At 37.9% G+C, this 24,911-nt stretch overlaps 1 protein-coding gene and 1 long non-coding RNA gene across 2 annotated transcripts in view; one reads left to right on the top strand and one right to left on the bottom strand.

Annotated features, from left to right (window-relative positions):
* Window positions 1-24,911, bottom strand: part of PREX2 (phosphatidylinositol-3,4,5-trisphosphate dependent Rac exchange factor 2) — a 173,363-nt gene that overhangs the window by 31,566 nt on the left and 116,886 nt on the right. The window contains exons 33-37 of the mRNA XM_066563765.1: window positions 23,368-23,585; window positions 20,634-20,736; window positions 18,940-19,083; window positions 14,869-14,983; window positions 1,812-1,878 (exon numbers count right to left, since the gene is read on the bottom strand). Of these exons, the coding sequence (XP_066419862.1) occupies window positions 1,812-1,878; window positions 14,869-14,983; window positions 18,940-19,083; window positions 20,634-20,736; window positions 23,368-23,585 (647 nt within the window). The remainder of the gene's footprint in view (window positions 1-1,811; window positions 1,879-14,868; window positions 14,984-18,939; window positions 19,084-20,633; window positions 20,737-23,367; window positions 23,586-24,911) is intronic.
* Window positions 1-24,911, top strand: part of LOC136565299 (uncharacterized) — a 109,916-nt gene that overhangs the window by 60,055 nt on the left and 24,950 nt on the right. The window lies entirely within an intron of this gene.

Here is a 24,911-nt window from a genome sequence, read left to right as displayed (position 1 = left end):
TTTCTAAAGCTTTTCAGTTCTTCCCATCACTGACTGTTTCCTTCCCATTTCCTGCCTATGGAAGTGTTCTTCACTTCAACAGACTCAATTTACCCATGAGTGCTGTATCCATTAATGGGCTGGGAAAGAAGGGAAGACATAAAGAAGCAACTTACAACTGCACAAATATACAGGAAGATACCAAGACTTGTTAATTGACTTGCTGAGAAAATCATCTTACATTTATGACAACACTGTCCTTTATTTGTCAAATACCTAGTTCCTAATCCCAACATCAAAAAATAAAAATTAACAGATGTGACAAAAACATACTACAAAGCAAAACCGGTTAACTTTGTAGTAAGACTTAAAATAATCCCAGCATTACTGTACTAAGAATGAATGAAGTAAAGAAGGCAGCTTTCAAGTGCAAAGCTTGTGTCAGAAGAGAAGTCTTCAAAAGTGGTCTAGCAATGAAAACCAGTATCTCATGGTGCTTTGTGTAAATGAGATGTTCAAATACAAATTTTCAGACCACCTAATTCCAAATTCCCACTTCTCTTTATTCCAGAAACACATAAAGATCGCAACAAATTCCCAAATGCTACTCAAAGAATTAGTCTATTGAAAGATAGATTAATTCCCTAAAGACAGTTTTAATTAGTTATAGAAACACCACCCTCACTTGGTCCTAGTTACTTCATTGAAAAGCATGTATGTCAAGAAAATCAGCTATTAAAAAAATATTTTAACCTGGATTCAAACAGATTTAACTTGGTTTAGGTCCTACTGGATTAACTTGCATCTGTCTAAATTGATTTTAGCTGGTGTCATCTACTAATGCAAAGCTATGGACAATGAAGTGCAAGGCACAGCCAAAAGTGGATCATGCACTCACTCTTTGCTTGCTCCAGCTGCAAAATAAATGCCTTAACTTAACCTAGCATCGCTTGATCAGATGTGGATTATGAGATGCTTTTCTCTTGCCCTTGAACTTTTTGCTGAAATGGATAGGGAACAGGTTTAGGGGCAACAAGCACTTCCCTCACAGCTAAACATCCCCTGCTGCACCTGTGACTGCCAGGCAAGCTGCTGACTCCCCAGGGAAGGAGTGGCAAATGTACTTCTTCCCCTGTGTGCAGTCCTGCATGGATCCAAGAAATAGGAACCACCAGTCTGTTAAAACCAGGGCTGATACTGACATAAAATTTTAGTTTGACATAGAGCTCAGCTGATGAGCACTGTTATTTCTCAAGCCATAGTAGCTCAATCACTTTCACAGGCAAGACCCCAGGAATTTCTTTATTCCCCCTACTGGGGTGCAATGCAGGAATTAACTCTTCAACGAAGGAATAGAGCATTAAATGAATTTTTACAGCCCCTGGGATCTCCCCACAGAGGTTTAAAGACAGATGAAAGTATTTGAAGAAAGCCTAAATAAGAAGATTCAGAAGAAAGTCTTCTGAGCAGGATGCTGAAGGAGTATTTAATTTGGAAAAGCACTTCCAGCTTTCAGAACAAAGAATTTCTGCCTGCACCTCACATGCTCCCAGGGCAGCAGCATTGCTCTGAAAATACAGTGAAAAAGGAAGGTAATGATTCCTCTTTTCAAATACAGATACTCAGATACCCTCCTGCCACACCTTTTAATCAGAACCACATGGTACCACCTACCCCAAAAAACACAGGTGGGACAAAAAGCTGCAAGAGAGCTCCTCCTTTCCCTGCCCTCTCCCCCCAGCTTTAAACAATTCCATTTTTGATGGAGTAAGTCTCAGTAACACAGTGTATAACATGCAGAGTTTAATTAGGCACTTAACATTTTTATTTACCTTATCTATATAAGCTGCTTTAGATGTTGAATTTGGAGGCAAGTTTGACTTGTCCAGGTAGAATGCCCTGAAAGAACAAACAGACAGAGTAAGGCAAAAACTAATTGTTTCAAGTCCTGAACAGAATTTCTACAAGGGACTATTCTTAAACAACATCCTAAGGTTGGAGGGTGTTTTACCTTATGGAAAGAGAGGGTCAAGGAGTTGACTACTGTATTAGTCAACAGGCACTATCACTCCTTCTTTTAAAGTAATTAAATAAAAAGCAATAAAATAAAGACCTTTTTTTATTCTGGAGACAAAAAACTGTCCCTCTGCCCTTTGGCAGTACCGTGCAAAATTTTAACATCTAGTCATAAGAAAAAAGGGGATCTGAAAGTGATTTCCAACAAAGCTACCCATGGAAAAAAAAGTCTGTGGCATCTGTATAGATTTTAAGAGTGACTTTGGGAAAACTGGCATAGAAACAGTGCCTGAGCTTCACATTCTACAGGCTTTTTTTATATCTGCTGTATATAAGTGCAGTAACATAAAAGCAGAATCCCCAACATGAAACACAGTACTGACAGAGGAAACATATACATGTTCATAATATAAAAAGAAACAAAAAAGCAGAAACCCTACAGGGGACAAATATGCATTATACATGTCTTCTTCAATTCAGGAACCCTAGAGGAAATTTGTTTTAGCTTTCCAACTTATAAGCACATTAATTGCTCACCACAGAGGAGTGATCATTAAGCATCTCAGAGGTAAATATCACACATATCTTTGTGATAAGATCACAGGTTTTAGTGCCTCTGCAGCAACACTGAAATAAGTCTGTCACTGCCACAGCAGTGAAGCTGGACCAATCAGATGATCTTTAAAGGTTGTCTAACCCAAACCATTCCATGTTTCTCTGATCACAAAACTCATTCTGCTGGTAGTAAAGGTCCTAAAATCTCCTGTGGCAGCTGAAAATAGAAATATTCAGTAGGCCTTCCTACCTACCAGTGAGAACCAGGCAGCAGCTACTAATGCAGAAACTCTGGGCAGCATTTAAATGAAACAGAAGAAGAGAAACCCAACTGAAGTGTGGAACACATAGGGGAAAAAAAAAGAGAGATTCTCCAGTGACAACCTCAAGTTATCACTGTGATCTATCTCCACTGTGTGTGCTCAAGGCACAGACCTGACTAAAGGCCACAAGTGAGCCACAACCCAGGCTGGAACTAAGGAGTTTGGCAGCCAAATTTCAGTTGATCTACAGTATGGAGAAAAAAAAATTGTTTTCTTGCATCCTAGCTCTCAAACAAGGGGATCAGCTGGATACCCCAGTCATTAAAGCACTGATTCATGTAGTACACAAGGCTAAAATTGCTCCCTCTCTTATTTTATTATTTCATCTGGGAGAGAAGTTACATTGTTGCACACTTGCTGGGCAGGAGTGCAGACTGCAAATCTGAATACCTGTTACTCTTCAATAATCTGGAATAATTTAGTTGATTTAAAAAAAAATCCATCCATTATTTGTTTGTTGTTTGTAGTTTTGAAAAACAGATTCTCCCAAATTTAAGGTTTGAATTCATTCCCTCAGAAAGCACAGCAAAGATAATCTAGTTCTGTTATTCCACTAAGCCTGTTGCATGATCCACAATGCATTCTGTGTCAAAGGAAGCTGGACACTATTGAAAGGAAAAGAGGTTTGTAGAGAAAATTACTCATAAATCACTTTGAGTGGCCACAGCACATAAAAGCTACCTCAGCAGCAGCAGACCAACCTTTTCTCTTTGTTAGCAAAGCTACAAAACAAAGCCTCATGCTGCTCTCCCCTGAACGTTATCAGACTGAAAGTCTATACTGCTTTTTCCTGCCATACAATAGAAAAATCTGCTTCATTCAGAGACTGTTCAGCAATCCCATCTCTTTGGACTGTTATTCCAGCAAATTCATCTGCATTAAATAAAACCAGAAACCAAATATGGAACAGTACACTAATTAATGGAGTACATGGAATGTAATTAACTCAAGAGTATAAAATGAAGCAACACAGACACTGGAATGGAATATGTGGTTATAGGAATTACTCCATTAATTCAGGCAATTATTCACTAACCTAAAAAAATGCCAACAAAAAATCAACTTTACACAACATTCATTTAAAATATAAAAATATCCTGTTACAAGTGAAACTATTCCTTCCCCATCAGATAACACTCCCAGATGTTTCTCGAGTGCTTTATTTTTATTGCTTTTCATAAGAACTGTCTTCAGTATTTTACAGAACATGACAACCTGTGGACAGCATATAAATTTCCAAAGCACTTCGCTTAATTACTAAATGCTTGTTAAGGTCCTTAATCATATTTTATGGGAAAAGTTAATGGCAATCTTGGCATGGTGCCCAATTTGGACAATATTTTCTAATCCATTTGAAATGAACCAGAATGAAATCATAGTTCTTTGTCTCCAAATGTGATGTTCGTTTAGCTTTTAAAGCCTTGCAATTTCTCTAAGATCCAGCAGAAAAGCCTTCCTTTAAAAAAAAGAAAAGGTAGATAATCCAATACACAATAAATCTACTGAGGATTATTGCTGTGTTCGACTTTTGTAAGATATCCCCTACACAGCAATGTCAAATAAGAGGGACAAGTATCTCAGAGAAACTAACATCAGGGTAAGGTAACAAACATCTTAGGGTTCAAAAAGTAAAATCTCTCACAAGATAAGGGCTTTCCCAAGATGTCTTCCCACAACCTGAGTACAAAGGAAATGCAGAAGTACTGATGTTTTCTTAGTGAAACATTTTACAGGGTACCCTCCAAAGCTGACACAGACACGTATAAAGTCCTGAAAATTGAAATTTTGCAAATAGAAGCCTAAGAAGGTTTCAGACCTGCAGAGACACGCATTCCTGAGTAACTTGGAACAGAAAGATAATTCAAGCAAATCCAAATGTTTAGTCTTATTCTCAATTTCTTGTGCCAGTAAGCCCACAGGGTTATCCTAGGTATTGCTAATCTTTTTTTTGAAAAAGGATAGTAAAAAAATAATTGAAGAGGGGGAGGTTATGGCATTAAATACCACCAAGTTTTTGGTTCCGCTCTAGAAAGATTTTGCTTTCATGTTACAGCACAGAAGAATTTAGCATTTTATTTCCACAACCTGTGTGGCAAACATATAAATTAGTTCCTACTGTCCTCAACAGAAGCATGGAAATGGATCTCAATTCTACTAGATTTTTTATCCCTCAGTCACAAGATATTAAAGACCATCTAGAAAAGCACAGTCAGCAATCTGAGAAAGGACTCATTAGCACAGAGGTGTGGAGTAGGGAAGTGTGGGAATCCTTAATTATTTTCTTCAGCTCGAATTAAAAAGCACGTATTTATGACACAGATAAACAGTATCTCTGTATTTCTGCATCTATGTGCACACATACAGAATTGTTATTAAAGAAATACAGAAGTGTTTCTTTAATAACAATTTAATAACAATGTTCTGCCATCTAGCTTTTAACTACACAGGTGAGAGAGTGTGCAACATGCTTATGTATATATGTGTGTGTATATAAATTAATACATATACGTTTGTAAATACATTTATATACATCTAATATATATGTAAAAATTCTTTTTCTGTAGTAAATGTGTCCATTTTCTGTTATAGCAAATTATTTCATGTATTCTTGCCACTAAATGGCAAATCTCAATAAATGATAATTACCAAGTAGAATTACCTTCTCAACCCATGCTAAGACTTAGCAATTTTAAATCATGTCTCCTAGCATCTGTCAGCAATACAATCCTATGTACAGCATCACCAGCATCCTTAGTAGTTACAGAGTTTTAACAACTGAAAAGCTTTGTGACAGTACCATGACTTGAAATTGTCAAAGAGCATATACAGTAATATTTTGACCTCTCACAACTATTGTGAAAACTGAAGTGCCCTTTTTTGAAGTGCAGTACTGAAGGAAAACTTCAGTACCATGTGGCTCTAATCACATTGTAACTTGTGTTTCATGAGTAAGCAACTCAGTATGCCCTACTCCTTAGTAAGGTCCTAGCACTCTTGTACTCATCACTGGTGAGGCCACACCTCCAATCCTGTGCTCAATTTTGGGGCCCTCACTACAAGGAAGACCCTAGGAGGCTGGACTGTGTCCAGAGGAGGGCAATGAAGATGGAGAAAAGCCTGGAGCACAAGTCTTACAAGGAGCAACTGAGGGAGCTGGGTGGGATTGTTTAGCCTGAAGAAAAGGAGGCCCAGGGGAGACCTTATTGTTCTTGTAATGAGGTGGGGGGTGGCCTCTTCTCCCACAAAGTAAGTGGCAGAACAAGAGGAAATGGCCTCAATCTGCGCTAGGGGAGGATTAGATTGGTTATTAGGAAAAGCTAGGACAGATTGCAACGGACATGGTCGAGTCACTCTCCCTGGAGGTATTCAAAAGATGTGTAGATATGGCACTCATGGACATGGTTTAGTGGTGGACTTGGCAGTGCTGGGTTAAAAGTTGGACTCAATCTTAAAGGTCTTTTCCAAACCTAAATAATTCTATGATTCCTGGCACAACCCCATCACAAAGTGGCAAACCAGCTTTTGTCAGTCCCTCCTGGTGGCATGGTTTAGGAATTGTATTCTCCAATTTAGTCTTTCCCCTGAAACCACTCCAAGCCATGCACCATCATTCGCTCCCCCTTCCCCTGCATTGGGCTGGAGAGGAGAATTGGAGTCACAAAAAGTAAAGATCACAGATCGAGATAAGAACAATTTCCTAGAAACAGCAGTGGGGCAAGAAAACAAACAGTAAGAGCAATAATATTAATGACGAAAGTGTACAAAAGAGAGAGTGATTCCCACACAAAAATGGTCTCTGTGGAGCCCACAATCCAACCACAGCCATGCCCCGCCATGCTCCCTCTGGCTCAGGACCAGCACCACATTTACTCCATGAGCAGGAACCTCTTCTCCTTGGAAGAGACTCCCTTCCCCTGCCCCTGGCAATGATGGAAGGTGGTCTAAAACAATCTCCAGGTCCTAGCCATGTCCCTTCTGGCTGCTGCAGAAATTAACCCTGTCCTGGCTGGGAACAGGACAATTATTATTTTTTTTTCCCTCTACTGTGGGAAATAGTGCAGGCTTTGGTGAAGGGGATGCTACTGTATGGTGAGGCAAGAAAAATACATAGAGAAGAGAAAAATTAATCAGGTTTAATAATGCATTTAAATACTTACGAGTGGGGAGGGTATTAAGAAAATTTCAAGAAATGACACTTAAGGACTTCCTTGGCAAACATCTGTTTTAGTGGACTAGACTGGGAGTACAGCAGCGACACAAACTCAGCTCTTGAAAACCAAATTCCCAAGAAACTAGGCTCTTAAACTAAGGGGAGGAATCTTTATAATGCTCCTCATTTTCTTGCAAGACTGCAGCATCTGGCTAAACTACTGGTCTCCCAGCAATTTAAACTATCTTCAGCCTATGAGTAAGATATGATGAGCAACTGACACTAGAATGAGCACAAGTATTTGAAGTAGAAACAGAGGAGGATGCTTACAAAGCAACAGTCCTGCTATCCAAGCAGGCCTTTCACAGCCCTACTCTTAAACCTTTGTAAACACAAGAGCAGGGCATTACATAAATGTAAGCATAGAAATGTCAAGACAGAAAATCATGGATGACCAAAAAATGGGAAAAAAGCTCCAGTTTGCTCAATGTAATACTGCCCACTTTTCACCTGTTTTCCAGAATTTAGTCTCCAGCATCTCTACCTACATCCAAGGGCACTTGAAACAATCCTATTTGTGATGTGAAAGGGAAGTTCTTTGACCACAGACCAGTAATAGGTGCCCTCCTGCTTCTCCCATCACTGTCAAAACAGCCAAATCCAAATTGAACCAAATAATGCTAAGAGCTTCCACATTTCTCTTTCAGACAATGGATGTTTCCTTTTTAGCTCTGGATATTCTAGACATGGAATAAACTGTTTAAAGAGACGACATGCCAAATATTCATCATGTGGCAGGGGTTTCGACTACTGCAGGCTTGGATTCCTATCAGTGACCAGGAGTGAAAGAAAAGGCTCCTGATCACTGCAGATCCACATTCTCTGTGCTTGCAGCACTTAAGGAAAGCAGGACGAACCTGATGTCACCTCAGTGAGTAAAGAGTCAGTACATATAATCTACCAAGACTCATCACTTTCAATTACAGAACACTATTGATAATAAATACTGATCCTATTCTGTCCAAAGTCTAAAGAAACAATTAATTTACATTCACAGAATGAGCACAGCATGGAAAAAGGAAAAAAAAATCCCAAAGCTAAATTCAAGCCATCTGGCAATATCTTTTAGATCAGCTAGACAAATTTCATTTACTTTTCCCAGGATCTCTCTATTCTCTCTGGTCTTGCTTCACTTACATGCAATGAATCTTAATTTCTGTTCTATCTAAAGTACTTCTTACTAAGTTCATCAGGAGACAAACTTAGCTATTATTTCTTTGTTATATCCTTCAGAGTGAATACTTAATTTTCAATTAAAGACTCTGCATTTAGAGGGAGTTATGTCACAAATTTCTAGACATTTGGAATCACATCTTAAAAATCTAAGAGCCATTAGATTTCCAATATTTATAGTCATAGGAAATACTCGATAACTTTGTAGTATTGCAGTCCTTCTTTACTGCTGCTGTTTTGAGCACAAAGCTGTGTATCAAATAGGTAGTATTGAATACCAGGAAGCAGTTTTTCTATGTCATTTAGAAATATTTCACTGTAACAAAAAGAAAATGTTATCACAGAATCACTCTCTGACACCCATAAGTCTACTCGCATCACTCTTCTGAACTTGATGGCAATGACAGAAACTGTTAGTTGCTCATTAACATGTCACTCACTGAGCTGAACAGACATGAAGGAAGGACCCAGCACAGGACAAGAGTAGCACAAGGACAAGCAAAATAAGCTTCTTGACCACTTGAGCATTTGCTTTGGAAAAGCTTGGCGCTGGAAACAGTAGGGCAAGGAGTCTGTCAGCCTTAAGGTGGATTTCAATGTATTTACTACAGGAATTGATACATGATCTAGCCTTTTTGATAATGCAGGTATTGCCTAGAGGCCTCATAATTTTGTTTCAGAGACAAACAAGTTCTTTCTTTCACAGTAATTAACTACCTTTAAGTGGATTCATCCTTTATGTCATTGTAACTCATTTACAGCAAAGCAACTATTAGAGAATTTTAGTTCAGCCTGAAGCCATGAGTGCCATCACATCTATTTTCTGCCTTGACTAAATTATACAGGATACAGAAAGCATCATCCTGCCAAGAAGCCTGCAGCTTGAGAGGCTGTTGTGCATTTATACATGCATGTATAAATAAAAAAGATGTTACATTCCTGAGATTTTGTTCCATGTTTGTTCCATATTCTAGAGGCAGAAATGGTTTCCTTTTCTTATCTTTCTGAAAATCAAAAGAAACAAGAAACCCCAACAACATGAAAACCTTCTGAATTGTAACATTCCTGAATAAAGAATTCAATTAAATTTGCCACTGCTCTGTGGAGGATTACTTATGACATAAAATAAATACAGGAGGCTTCAGACAGAAAAATTGTTTGAAGTTACATTGTAAACGAAACTCTTTAAAATGACAAATATTACATTCCGTGTAATCAGATGTTCAATGTAATTAGGGTAGTTAGCTAAATCATTTGTCGTTAGATTCACTGATTATAATTGCTTCCTTAGCATAACAGACTTGCATTTACCTCCCAAAATGATATCCAAGAAAGCAGCAACACAGGGAGAAAAACCTAACAAAAACCCAAGAAAACTCAAACAAAATCCACTTTTTTCCCCCCCCTTTACTGCTTGCTTTAATTTTTCTTCTATTATGGCTGTACAACAGAGTACAGAAGTAGCTGCCAATAAGCTTGGACACAGCTGACTTCAAAGAATAGTTCCAAATCACACAGAATGGTAGGCAGGAAGGAAGGAACATTTTTTTCCAGACTTTCTTTCTCTATTGATGCACAGGCGAGTTAATTACTATCCAGTGGTAATTAACACCCACACCAGTCGTGGGGATGTGCAGCAGCCCTCAGCTGTCTTTCCCACAGCATGATCCTATCTTTGGAGTAAAGAACTGGGTCATCATATAATCAGGGGTGTCACAAGAAAGTGCCGTGCTGAGGATAAGAGAAAATTAATGGAAAAGCAGAACTCTCCTGACCTCACCTTCATCTATTATTTTTCTCATTTCCTCTGTACATTCCCAGTCTTGCACCATAACATGACAAAACAAATTTTGAAGGGGTTTAGATATCTAAATGTGAGCATACATTTCTGAAGAAGCATTAAAATTGTTCATCTATCTAAAAACCATTAATTTCTCTAATTTCTTATTAGCTAAAGACGATATGCACAAACAGTTTTGGAATCCAAGCACGTCTATTGATGTGCAGTTTTCAGCACCTATAGACCACCACAGTTTGCCCTTGCGGTCAGCAATGAAAGCGAAGCACACTGCAGAGACACAGAAGCTGGAAGTAGGCTTGGTACAGCCACAGCCCTGCACCCTGCTGAATGCCCTGTGCCCTGAACATCCTCTCTGCCTTTGTGATACATCCCCTACGTGCACAGACGTATCCAGGAAAAAACCTCCTATGGCATAGATGTGCTTGAACTTTTCTGATTAAGCAGCTAACCAGAAGCACCTGTAGAAAACTGCATTTTAATAGAATGTCATAGGAGGGACACCTTTTACCCAGAATGAGAAGTCACACTACAAAAAACCTAAAAAAAACCATCACCAGCAGCAAGAAAAAAAAAGATTAATCTGATAAAATGTCAAATACAGAGATAGGAAGACTGAAAAAGCAAGTTTTTTTTTTTCCTACTGCACACTCAAATTCTCATCCTGGGCCAACAAGTCCAAACCTATGATAACTTGGACAAACATTACAGAAGTTTTCATTCTGACACTGAAAGTCCATTTTCAAAAATGGCTTACTTTTTGCAGGAAGCTAACCCCAAACCCTATTTCTCTAAGGATAAAAACTGTTCTCATATCCAACTAAGTGTTTTACTTGGAAGTCACTGTTCAGTCCAAAGACTGTCTGAGCTATGGCCATGCAGCTAACCTGTCATGGTCTGCTCCAGCTTCCAACAGGCTTGCATCACCACCAATCTGGCCATCACAGCACAGACCATAAGATTTATTTCTATTCAATGCAGTAAGAGCTAGCATACTGAACCCTGCTGCAGGAAACAGATCTCTATCAGTTATGAAGACCATATTCAAAGGACAGAATGTATTTTAAACAAATAATGCTTGAATTGTAATTTTGAAGCATTACTGCTTCAAGTTTACCCTCATGCTTTTACAATTACATGGCTCAAGACTTGCAAGACAATATTTAAATCAACTAAGCAGTCTGAGTAAATATAGTGCATTTGTGAGATTTTGTTAATCCTACCAGCATTTGTAGTAGTTATGGATTTGAACACCATTGTGTCCTGCACTGTTGAAGCAAAATAATGTCTGGTATCTGTAACAGCAAAAGGACTGATTCAGGATGAAAAAAGCCTGTTTGAAAGTCAAGCAGTCCCAAAGGAGGAAGATGGGGACAAGTGGAAGGAGGAAGGAGAATACAGAAAGATCTCACTTAACACTGACCTCCATAGTGGTCAGACACACAGGTTCTTTTTAGTCTGCTGCTAAATTAGAAGACAACTGCTGAGCTATCAAACATATAGTAATAAAGATCTTGAAAAATCTCTGCTGACCTAATTACTTGCACTTGGATGTACTGAATGTTCCTGATTAGCAAACAATTTGATCAGGTTCAAGTTACATTGCTGGAAACTACTAGCACCAGCTCAGTTCTCAAACAGAATTTGAACATATCTTTATTTTCCTTACCAGTGTCACAGAAACAGAATTGGTGAAGTATAAATATAAGTGCAATTTGAAAAAAAAAATCCAGAATGATTAAGAATAATTGTGGGTTAGATGCTGAAAATTTCTCAGCAGATTGAAATCTCATAAACTAGGTATTGGTTGTTTTGTTGATTTTCTTTAAATAACATTTTTATTTCAATAAAGCACTTCCCACATACTGCTGGCATAGAGGATGTTGCCTCAGGAATTGCAGGAGAACTCAACTTGAGCTCATCTTAGAACAAAAGTTCCCTTATTTTACTAATAAGATTCAAATAGCTAGGGTTAAGTCCATTCCAGAAGATGGAGAAACATTTCCTCCATTCCACATAAGCATGAAATTCTATAACCAATTTTCAACTGTCTTTCATGTATTCTCATAAAAATGATGATCTTATCAATGACTATTTCATAGCTGAGGTAGTATTTGAAAAAGCCCCAAAGCAAGAACCATGAAAGACAGAAGCTTTTTTAATGATGCTCAAATCAGTGTCAAGGAGGACAAGTTTGCACCTGGATTTATTGCATCAGTTCTGATATTGTAGAAAAGCTGGTCAGAGTTCCAGAGTTATGAATGACCTCTGCAATAAAAGCAAAGGTTCAGCTTCTTGACTTAATGGCTATCCTTCCCGAAATCCACTAAAAATTCCCTAATACATCTTTTCATTCATTCAAATAAATAATCTGTATATTAATCCTTTTGAAGCACATATCTGTATGAGATCCATCACCCAAAAATATTTTACGTACTGAAACTTTAACAAGACTTTACTGCAAGAAATTAAGAAGTAGCTGAGCAAAGACACTACTCATTTTTAATTTAATCTCCTGCTTGCGTACCAAGCTAGGCCACCATCTCTGTTTGTAGCTGGGACCACACACAACCAAGGGGTCTCTTTTATTTCACAATATTATTGGAGCATTATTAACTCAGGAATAAGAGAAATTGAAATTGTTTCCTGAGTTCTCATCAATGGATGCCTGGGCTGCAGTGTCACTGCCAAACATTGCTTTCTTTCCCACTAGTCCCACACTTTTTCTTCTCCCACACTTTTTCCACTGCCATTGCTCCCACTTGTTTTTGGCTGCTGTAGTGATGGAGAGATTATAAAATGGTCATCAGATGGTCATCAAACAAGCAAGCAGCACATTCCTTTTCTATGGAGAAAGAACAGCTTATGGGTTCTATCTTAGATGCCTTAATTTACTATTGATTAAGAGGTGCTGCATGGAGGATTTCTTCCACGTGAAGTATTATTGCACTTGAGTATGTTTCCAGGGAATATTTAATTTCCTTTTTTTATTTTTTCTTTAGAGCAATTACCCAAATGTTAATATCTTTTGCCGCTGTAGTTACTTCATTAGATTCTCCTGGCCAAACACCTACACAGGCTAGCAAATAGCAGAACAAGAATGAAGCATCTGCTTTTCTGTTTTTCCTCTTCACATTTTGTCAGTTATTTCCTGAAGCTGTTTGTGCTGCACTTAAGAAATGGGCAGAGTTCACCAGAAAGCAAACAAATCAATTACTGAATGTTCTAGTCAGACATTAGAGAACTGAAAAAAACAAAAATTCTTTTCCTGTTCTTCTGCCTGGGCAGAGATACCCATGGTAATTTTTGTTAATAAGTTTTTCATGGTAACTTCTTATAAAACTAGGTCTTGAAGCTTAGCAACTCAGAGCTGTGAATCACAACACTGTAAAGAGGAATGTACCTCATTATAGCCACAGCATGAATGGAGGACCTAACTCATGAGGTAAGCAAGGTCAAGGAACATTAGGGCATAGAGTCAGGAAGAATTTATTTTAAGGATTTTCATGGGAGGTTAAATTGGTCCTATTCATAGAAAAAAAACCCAACACAAAACATCTTGCCTTGTCTAACTGATAGACTCTCTTTCCAAAACTAGATGATTTCATCTAGGCCAAATACTGGCATGACCAAAGTTCTCTGAAAACTGATTTATAACATAAACCTTGTCACATAAACATTCAGGAGGCACTTTTTTCCCAAATAGGAAGTGCGAATACAAGAAGATGGAAAACAGACGAAAGGAATACATTTATCATTGACATACAAATGCAGACAGAGATGTCACACAGAAAAATGAAATATCCCATACTTACTGAATGTAATTGGCTTTAAAATCATTTTTGCTATAGCAGTACTTAGTTTAAAACAGAATCTAGAAATCCCACTGCTTTAATAACAAATAAGATAAATGATTTAGCAAGATCCATGAAGAAAACCTTCCAGAGAGAACCAACAGGTAAAGGAATTGCAAAGAGATCCTCATTTATCTTCTTCACCCTTCTCCATTGTCCTTGAGCTTTTTTTAACTCCTGTTCTCTGCTGCCTTTATAAACTGCCTAATCGTCCCAGTGAAATGACATTTCCATCCAATTCAAGAATTTTAGAAGTGAATAGATGTGGTTTTACCACAGTCCTTGGCACTCTTCAACTCATGTGGCAAGTAAGAATACTCCAACAGGTGTTTTGCACAGACACAGTGAGACACAAGAGTCATCTATATAGCCATTTTCCTTACTTTACTTTATAAGTAACAGATTATTTTGTGTAATAGAAATTCTGTCTTAATGAAACTCCTTAATGAAATATGTACCAAAATACAAAAGCTGCATAATTTCTACAAACACTGGCAAGTATGCACTCTGTAATCCATAGCCATTGCTGATGCAGGTATCCAAATAGGTCTGTATTCCCATTAGTATGGTGGGGTGGGGGGAGAAAGAGCAGGAAAAGAATATTATTTTTCAAGTCCTCTTCTGTAGAAATTAGGTAAATACAGCCCATAAAATCAGATCATAATCTATAGCAATTCTGATATTCCACTTGTGATCAAGTAGACCTTTCCTTTTCTATATGCATTATTACAACAACCTGGAGGCAATTACAGCTAAAACTTTCAGGATAAAAAAATTGTAAAAGTAACTGAACAGTGCAGAAATCAAAAAAGTCAGAATCATGAATCTTGGATCTTACTCAATCATGAACCCAAAGCCAATCACCATACAACAGATTTCAGTTTAAAGCTGTGTCACAGAAACTGAGTTGAAAAACAGAACTCTGTAAGCTAATTGCAGGAATGCTGGTTTGTTACCCACCGTAGCTTCTGGTTATACTGCTTGACTTTTTCTAGTGAGGCAGCATTAATCTGAGCTTGAAATTCTTCCACTGAGACACTATCCCTGTAATAGTATCCTTCCATGCTCTCCAATGCTGTGAAAAGAGAGAGTGGAAAAGAGAGAGATCAGTATTAAATATTTAATAATTGCCTTCTTTGTAGTTTTGTTCACACACAAGTGAATTACTTTTTAACCCTGAGGCTGTGACCCTACTGTGAATCACTGAGCTGTTTCCATATGTCATCAAATTCATACAGATCTCTCTTAAAAATTTCATTTACAAGAAAAATTATATTTCTTGCCCTGTGGAAAATAGAAGAGAGAGCACTAATTTGAGTTCCTTTGCTCTAATTAAAGTACTCCTGCCTTTTGAATGCAAATGTGAGGTTTAATTCTGATACATCCTGGAAGAAAACAGTAGAATGAGCTGGGGTAATGGAAATGAAGGATCAATGTAACTTTCACAGAGAGACCTAATAACTTCTCATGAAGCCTGATTTTGGGAGATGTGGAGCACCTCAGAGATGTGGGACTCATTACCTAGAGGTTCCTCCAGTCATAGTCACTGATAATGTGAAAAATTTCTTCTAGATCAAGTAAAGCAAATTTTGCTGGATCTCTGAAAATTACCTAGATGTTCCTTTTCAAGGTAGGTGAAGTCAAATACTTGTCTGTGTCCACCAAACCAAGGATGAATACTGCTACAAGAACTCAGAATCCTCAATGAGAGGATTCTCATGAAAAATAGGACTGAAAATATTAAGATCTTCATATTAAGAGGTCAACCACATTAAAACATAGACCTCAAATCTTGGTGAAATATGATTTTTTTTGTGGAGAAGCGTTAAAGGCTTCACAATTAGAAACACTGCCACTTTAGAAATCCAAACACATTCTAAGAACTCATCACCCCATCAGAAAATGCAAGCCATAAGCAGAGTTTTCATGGAAACATGCTGCTGCCTTACAGCTTCAGCCGCACACAGAATATTAATTCTGCTTGTATTGCTTAATATGACCAGTTAATAAATAATTCATTCATTGTGAAAGAACATGCAAATTGCACTCCCCTTCTGTGCTTTCACAGTTTGTAATTCTCCTTCTGTGCAAAAAATATTGTTTCAACAGTCAGACTTGAATCTTCTTTGGTTCTAAGTCACACCAGAAAGCTCAAACAAAAATATCCACTGAACTCAATTTATAACAGCATGTTAACACAAACAGAATTGATAATCCCTACTGCTTATTTTACTGGCATGAAGTTGGTTTTATTCAATTAGATTATCCAACCGGGAAACTCAGTCATCTGTGAGGACTGGCAGGAGCGCAGAGCTCTCAGAGTTCTGCCTCTGTGGGGCCATGCTCACAGGTGCAGCAGGGACTCCCATGCTGTCTGCTTTGTCCCTGCCCTCTCTGGAGGATTCAACAGTTTTTTTACCCAGTACATTAGAAAGTTCTTTTGTAAGGAAGCTTTCCTTACAAAAACGTTTTCTATGGCAGTCTTCAATCCAGGATAGGATATTATGGTGTGAAGGCAGAGAATTGGGAAAGCAACCAGGAAGAACAGGTGGAATCAGTGGTTAATGGGACCTGGTCTGCCCAGGGGCCCACTACTGTGCAGCCTGAGCAGGGCATCACAGGCATCTCTGTTGTTCAGTGTCTTTATCACTGACATGGAAGAGGTAAGACAAGTTTGCAGCTGATGCCAAACCTGGACAAGCAGTGGATTGCACCAAGTGCAGGGCCACACAAAGACCCAGGCTCTTCACAATGGTACAAGCCAACAATCCACACAAATTGAAACAAGAGACATTTCAACTCAATAGAAAGAAAAAACTTTTTCACCACTAGGGCAGTCAAGTAGAGTAACAGGCTGCCCAAGAAGTTTTACAGTTTCTGTCCCTGAGCGCTTGCAAGATCCTACTTGTTAGACACCCAAGCCACCTGGTTTCATGCTGCAGCTGTTGCTCTTACGAGTGGGAGGTTGGAACAGAGGTCTCCTGAGGTCCCTCCTCATCTGAATTATTCTAACACTCTATGAAGAGCTAAAAAAAATTTTAAAGCTATATATACTTAAGACACTATGTAACAATTTTAAATAAACAGAATTTTCATTTTAAATAGTGTCTTTAAATTTATTGTCAGGATCTTAAGTCTAATGAAGGAAATAGAGAAATCTAAATGCCAATAGCAGTATCTCAACAGCCCCAGTCCTGCAAGCCAGGATCCTTTTGAATGTGTACACATTTGGGTATACGGTTGAACAAAACTTTTTACAAATGGAGAGATAGATAACACAGCCTGGGTAAACAACAAAAATAGTATACTGCAAATCATGTTAAATGTTTTAGGCATGGAGTTATGGCACTCCGAATAGAGAAACACAGAGATAAACAGTCTGATGTGCCTTTGACAAAGTATCCCAAAATCATGATTTTCTAAATGTTCCATTTGAAAATAACATCAACCATTGTATTTTAGGCAGGAAATAACTTACCTATGTTTAGCTTGGAGGAGCAAAAATTCACTTCACAAAGAAACTTAAATAAGATTTCTACATTAGTAGCTAATAAATTTCAGTTACAGATGGGAATCTACTGAGTTAGTTTGATGGCAGGTCAGCCAAACCTCATAGGAAAAAAGTGAAAAGTAGAATCCCAATCTGCTCATTAATGAGATTAAAAAACCTGCAAAATAATGATTTTTACACTAGGATTTAAAGACTTATCCAGGACTTCTTATTCTTGGTCTGTTGGACTATTTTAGAGGATGCACATTGAAAATTAAAGACATTTAATATGACAAAGAAAGAAGAAACTTTCCATTCTACTGAAAAATATTAAGCAGTTGTAAACACTTGAATGGATCCTTATCCTTTATCTGACTACAGATATGCTTATCCTAAGAATCAAATTTTTTTTGGCTATTGGAAACAGAAGTGGAAAAAATTTTGCTTAATAAATCCCATAGCACACCAAATCCCGTCCCCAATCTAAAAAAACCCAGCATTTCCAGGAATTCAGCTGAACCAAGGTATTTTCTGTTCTCTCTCAAGTGCTTTTTTGTCTGCTCTGCTGAAACTTGCCTCCTGCTCAGTGTACTCATTTCTCCCTATGACTGAAATCAATCTATTCAAAAGAAAACCACTGAAGTCTTCATTAGTTTGTTTAAAAATCTAACTCCAGAGATCTTATTTTTTTAAAAATTGTGTGTTCGAACTTTATTGTAAGTTCATCTATTTATTTATGTTTCGGTGCACTATTTTCTTTTACATCCTCCTTGTCTATCAGAGACCAAGCTCCTCTCTAAAACTTCATTTGTATGCCTGACTTCTGCCTATTCCACAGAGACCCTGGAAGCCTTTCACAAGGTGTGGAGTATTTTCAGCTCCCTGTGAAATCAAAGGTGGCTCAGGGCAATCAGCAGCTCGCATTCACCATTTCAGTGGAGCAAACTTCACACTCCTGATGACTGTAATGACGCTGCAGCTAATGCAGGCTGCCTGCAATTTATGAACAGTCTGAGCATCAGCACCACCATTCCTCACTTTGTAATGTTTGCAGAGCAATAACTACACAAGCCTGAAAATGCTATTTAACTCTTCACAACATTTTCAGGAGACAGAAGTCTCAGGGGGATAACAATTTAGTCCTCAAATATGAAGTAATGGGAAAAGATTACGATAGCATTTGAAAGCAAAACACTTTTAAGGGCAAGTTTCATGGTCCGACTATTGTCCATTAATGGCTAAAAAGAACAAAACAATATTGATAAATGAAGATTCACTCTTTGTGGTTGAAATCATGCCACTGGCATAAACTTAAAAAATAGAGGCATAGTTATAAATTTCTATTACAGACACCCAAATTTCTTCAATTTACATTTTAATTCAAAGTCCTCAAAAAATGCCCACATTAAACAACATCTAAATATAAGCATTGTACCCTTATGTCTACAGAGGATTCAAATCAGAGTAAATAAGTGGGAGTTTAAAGAGAGGTAGATATTATGTGAAAAAAGCAGGGCAGGGTGAATTTAACCTCAAGTTACCTTGTGAAAAAAGCACTGGGTGGATTTTAAATCCTCCTCCATTCTTCAGCCTTTGTGGAAGCTGTTCAAAGTGGTAACCATCAAGGTAGAAGTAAACCTTCAGTGTTTGCCGGCTTCCTTCTGCTTGGTATGTGATTGGTACATCTAAAAATACAGTCAGTGTTACAATTCGATTGTAAGCAATGACACATTCTTTTCCAGAAACTGCTGCATACAAAACTCATGCAGTTAGATAAAAAAATCACAGCAGACACAACATTCAGTATTTTTCATTATACATTGTTTCCACAGATGAGTCTCCAAGTTGAAAATGGCAACAACAAACACAGTGACTTGTATTAATATTATTATTACATAGATTTTTTTACTGTGAGCATAAATCACATTGTACCTAAATGGTAAAGATTTCAAGGATTACAAAGGAACATTTTCACTATTTATGATAATAAGAAAATATTTCTTTTCTCTTATAGATTATGCAGAATCATGACTGAAAAAAAAATTGCCAGTTCTCGACTAGTGTAAACATAGTCACAGTGACTGTGGTGGCAGCATTTAAACCAAAAGAAAATACAGAACTCATTACAATCCTTGAACACATGGTGTTCCTGTTTATTAGCACAGACACCTCAGTTGAAAGACCCTGCAATATGAACAGTTCATGACATAGGTACAGCATTAACTCCACATTAGGAGGCCCTCCTGGAACTGCATTTCCATGTTGTTACTGGATTTAGCAGGGCTTCTTTTGAAAACTCTCTGAGCGGGGGCCATACTTGAATCAAACCAAAATAACTATGGTCTTACACAGGCTAAATCCTACCTGACTATCAGCCCTGAGCTACTGAAATCTCCCAAGCAGAGGCAGCTTTGTGGAGCAGCTTTGTGTCCTCTGGTTTTGGTTATTGCAGAAGTTCTCTCCAGTGTGGTCTTAATCCAGCAAAGGAATTGTTTCAGAAGGGCTTGATGTGAAGCAGACATGCTTTACTCCCTTCCCAGGGGACTTATGAGACAGGGAAAAAATGAGGCCTTTTTGCTCACTAAACAAAGTTCACTGCAGGACAATATCTACTGGCTGAACATATATTAATAAAGGAATGGCTGAAAATGAGCAAAGTGTATGAACAGCAGACTGCAAAGACAGTCCTTTCCTGCTGAGTTGGGCAAGTTTTGTGAGGCAGGGTTCAGGACCCTGATCATCTGCAGCAGCAGGTCTCAGAGAAAGCTTCTTGCCCAATTTAAAGTGATCCTAATAGTGCCTGCCCTGTCCTCTCAAGGAACTCTTCAAAGAGTCATTTATTTTTCACACAACAAAATTAAATGTGGTTTATGATCCTTCGTCTCATATCAGCTGTGTTTCCCTACCAAGACCTTCAAGCTATTTTTACACGCTTCTTCAACAACAGCTGGGTCTTCCAGGGACTTTCCTGATGCAGTCACACACTCCCAATGTTCATACTCCCAAAATTCAGCTAAGCAAACAATTTTGCCCCCAGGGTTACTGACATTGCCAGATAATGATTCTGCAGTGTCACCGATGATAGCAGTATTTCAGCACATTTAGGAGTATCAGGAGAGCTATACATATACTTATTCTCCATAATTCCAAGTTGTATAAGATTCCCTGTGGGAGGTGATGTTCTAGGAACAAAAAATGTTACAAAACCAGTAAAACCCAGATATTAATTACTCACTTGCAACTAGTGGTTCTGGCTCTGATTGTCTGAAGTAAAACGTAACTTTTTCCAAGTCAAACAATGCAACCAATGTATCTTCTAGCATAGCTTGTTCATCAGCCTAAAAAAGGCAAAATAAAAATTGGAAAGGTCATCTCAGCCAGATGTTTTCCCTACCAGAAATAATATAAGAGAGCAGAACATAAAATTAACTAGAATGTTGCATAACATTCACTGCTGCAGCATATAACCTATTTAACGCCTAGATGAGGTAAATCTCTTCATTTCTATTGACATTTTCCCTTTTATTACTAGTTCAGGATTATTAAAATTAATTTTATCACACCATACAGTAAATTAATAGGTAATTTATAGCTACCATTATTTCTCATGTTTTTTAATCAAGTCATTCTGTCATTATTCTGTAAGACACCAGAGTTTAGCACCTTGTCTTGCCACCACATCTATCTTGTAAAGCAATAGAAGGGAAATGTGAAAACTAATGTTTTTAGCAATTTTCTTCTAAAATTTCCATAGTTTTAGGATTTCACTCCTGAACAACATATAAGAGTTTACTGTGTCCACTCTAAGCACCAATAATTGAACCAGCAGCTGAGAGAATTTACAGCTCAGGATGACTTGCTCTTCACCTGCAAAACTCTAAGCACAAATCAAGTACATAGATGTGCCAATATTCTGATTTGCACTTATAGTTCACTCTGTGCACCCCTGAGCTAAAGAGATAGTTAAAGAGATCCAGGATTTCTCAAGACATTTAACTGAACCTTTAAAAAGGAAAATAGTAATCTACAATTATGTTTATCTTGAGTTAACTATGCAGACCAATTATAGTTTAAATCAATAATCACTTAAAGCAATTCTATTCCTTATACAGCCCTCCCCTGGCTCTTTAGATTAGCAAGAGCCAAAAGAAAAACAGAATCATGCGTTTTTCCCCCTCTAAGAACAGAAACAGTAGGATGGCAAAGAATAATAGCTGTCCATAAATTGACAATAAATTATAGTTTACAGAATGATAAAACAGAAGAAAAAAAAACCATTATTTTCCCTGATCTATATAGTGAAATAGCATTCCCCCTTGTACTTATGAAAAAGCAAATCTGCTAGAAATATCTGTCTTCTGGTTCAATTTATGAACTCTATGGACAGAGTGATTTTGTCAGCAGAATAGTCTGAATACCATAGAGCAGCGTGGGAAACTCTTGCACAACCGCTCATACTTTGCTGAGCTCTGGCCATAATGAGTGTAATTTCCTTCAAATACCCTTGTTTAAAATAACACAGATCATTTGTAAGCCAAACAGTGCTGAGAAGGTATTGAAAAAACTGCCTTTAAATACAGTTCCCTTGGTTAAGAACTGTTAGGCAGAAAAGACTGAACTTTATTTTCAATTGGACAATGCATATTGCAGATATCTGGTTATGTGAAAACAGTTGAGTAGCACACATTTTCACTACAAAGGAAATCACTGCAATCTGCAGTGAAAAAAAAAATCATTATTCAGAGCTGTAAAGACAACAATTTCTTTGTGGTAACATAACAACAAAGCACAAGGAAAACATCAGACAGACACCAATGGAATTTACTCTTGAGCTCTAAGTATTGTACCACCTGTTGCTACTACACGTTGTCAAAAAGCATCCAGGACTCAAGACATGACTCCAAGCTTCCCAGACAGTGCCTTCTTCACATGCTCCTCATGTGGATAAAAAGTTCCCCTGTTTCTCTGAGGCCCTGATTGTATCTGCACACACCCATGCAAACCACGTACCACAGCTGCTTGTGAGGTAGTTGGTCACACTGGCTCTCCAACAATAGCATAGACTGAGACTTTATGACTGTGATTTAGAAATACCTTTATCTGTATTGGTTTTTTCTGCTTCTAAGGTTCCTTATGTCAATTTGTCAGCAATTTGGTGCCAAGACAGACAAGGAGAGGAACGAACATGTTTGATACTAAGAACATCATCTGTTATTTACACGGAGTTTTATTTTTAAGGAGCAACTCCAGAGGTAGACAAGACTGTCATGGAAAAGGCTATGCAGACTGTTTCACAGTTCCTCTGGTTAGCAGGAACCAGTCTAGAGTGAGAAGCATCTTAAATAGCTGAAGAAACACTTTGGATAAGTGAGGATTAAGGGACTACAAAGCCATGTCCCATTTTTAATTGTTTCTTAAGCCATGGCTCTTTGCCAAGCCTTGTGAAGAAACAGTCGATTTCCAATTACTCTGACAGGCTACAAGGATTTTCCATATGACAGGAGCAAAACAGACCAGCACACGTTGACTCCTTCAACTACTATACAGCTATAGTTTTTTTAGGGAAAAGGGTGATAAAATTACATAAACCAGGTATTTTATTTATCTTCTATTGTTGCTAATTGCAAAATGAAGTTCTGCTAATCACTTAACACTACATTCAATCCCAGGGAACAGCTACAACAGCAGTGGGGAGTCAAGGGTAAACTCACTATCTGCTAACTCAAAGCAAAAAGAATACTGTCTATGTGGAAAACTTATTTCCCATATCATAGCCGAGCTGTAATTATCTGCATCAGATCCCAAATCTGTAAGTATCGGAATTGTAACTTTTCCAAATAGCAGCTAAGTACCAAGATTAGCAAAAAGGACACAGAAAATCAGATTTATATCTGAGACTATTTAACCATGTCCCTGGTTCAGGGAACGAAAAGAGGCTCTGACCAAGCATGAGACATGAGGAGTCTTACCAGGTTTGGAGAGAGCAGGGATTGGAAATGAAGGAGAAGACCTGCACTGGCAATCTGTTCCAACCACCTTCTGCTGGTCTCCAGGGTCTCCATTTCATACTCTTTGTTGTTGTCAAACATCTGATTTAAGGCCACCATCAGCTGCTCTGAAAAGGCGCAGACTGTGGCCACCAGGCTCTGACAGAAGACCATGTCCCGCCTCAGCTGTATCTCGCTATCTGCAAGGTGTAAAAGCCAAAAGCAAAATTAAACAAGAGATTAGTTAACAGCATAGAAACTAGACTGGAATTCCTTATCTAAAACCACATCATTTTTATATCAAGCAATTTACAAGTTTACAGCCTAATTAATAGTACTCCATGACCCAATTTGCCATTTTCCTCATGAAAACATTATGTCCTAATTCTAAAATTCCATATGAATGTATTTAAAATCTGGAATTTCAAGTATTTCTTTATCAACTATGTACATTTCTCTCCTAGATTTTAATGTACAGGCCATAAAGTCTATGTACTATTAATGTCACAGGACAATGGAGGCAAGTCAGATCTCTTTGCTGCAATGTGAGAGCAAGCTGGGCCCACAAACATTTACTTTCCACCAGAAAGCAACGACATTCAGAAGCTCTTAACATGACTGCATCATCTGGCCTATTCCACAGCTACCAGCTGGGGAGGGCAGACGAAGGCTGTCTGCTGGAAAGCACAGCATTGTTACCAGAACACAATCTATCCAAATAAAATTTCTATGAATGTGAATCTTTAAAATAAGTACAGAGCAGCATCACATATCCAGGAAACAACAGAGATTTATGGTGCCAAGAAAGTCCAGAAAAGGTCTGTAGGTAGATAGCTATGGAACATTAGCAGGTGATTTAAATTAGGGAATAGCTAACCCACCAATTTATTCTGAAGGGCATAGGTATTAGATTAGCTAAAGGTCAAAAGAATTAGAAAGGGAAACATATTCCCAATAAAGAACAAAACTGTGATGATAAATATTCAGCACTTCTTTCCCGTCCTCTTTTCTGAAGGTCTTCAAGTAATTTTTTCATTATAAGCTGTTAGGCAAACATCAATCACAATGGTACAGGTAGACTTAATCTTTCTCAGAGCAAGAGAAGCAGATCAGATGATACAGAGGTCTTTCTGAAGCCTAAAATATTTGTCTTTGCTACTAGATTGCTCTGCCTCTAAGAGGCTTAGGTCCTTTTCCAACTTTTCTATGGAGCTGACAAGAATTCTGATGACTGGATAAGTCAGCAGAAATTATTCGGTAGTCACAAAGTTACTACCAAATTTAAAAATATGCTTTTTGGACTTCAAATATTTCTCAAAGTAACCTTGTTCTGCCTATTTTCCTCTGAGATCCTCTTCAGTCTTTTCCTCAGCTATTGATAATAGTGAACACTCTTTTGCTATCATTTCTATTCTATTTGACAGTTTCTCAGAACCTTGGAAATATTTTCCAAAAATGGCCATATCACTACTGTTTATGCGCTATGACTCAATGGTTTTTGTTGTTGTTGGGTTGTTTTTGTTGTT

The sequence above is a fragment of the Molothrus aeneus genome, chromosome 1 (assembly GCF_037042795.1).
Source record: "Molothrus aeneus isolate 106 chromosome 1, BPBGC_Maene_1.0, whole genome shotgun sequence".
NCBI lineage: Eukaryota > Metazoa > Chordata > Aves > Passeriformes > Icteridae > Molothrus > Molothrus aeneus.
Note: the sequence above shows the minus strand (reverse complement) of the source record. Positions and strands in the feature narration are given on the sequence as shown.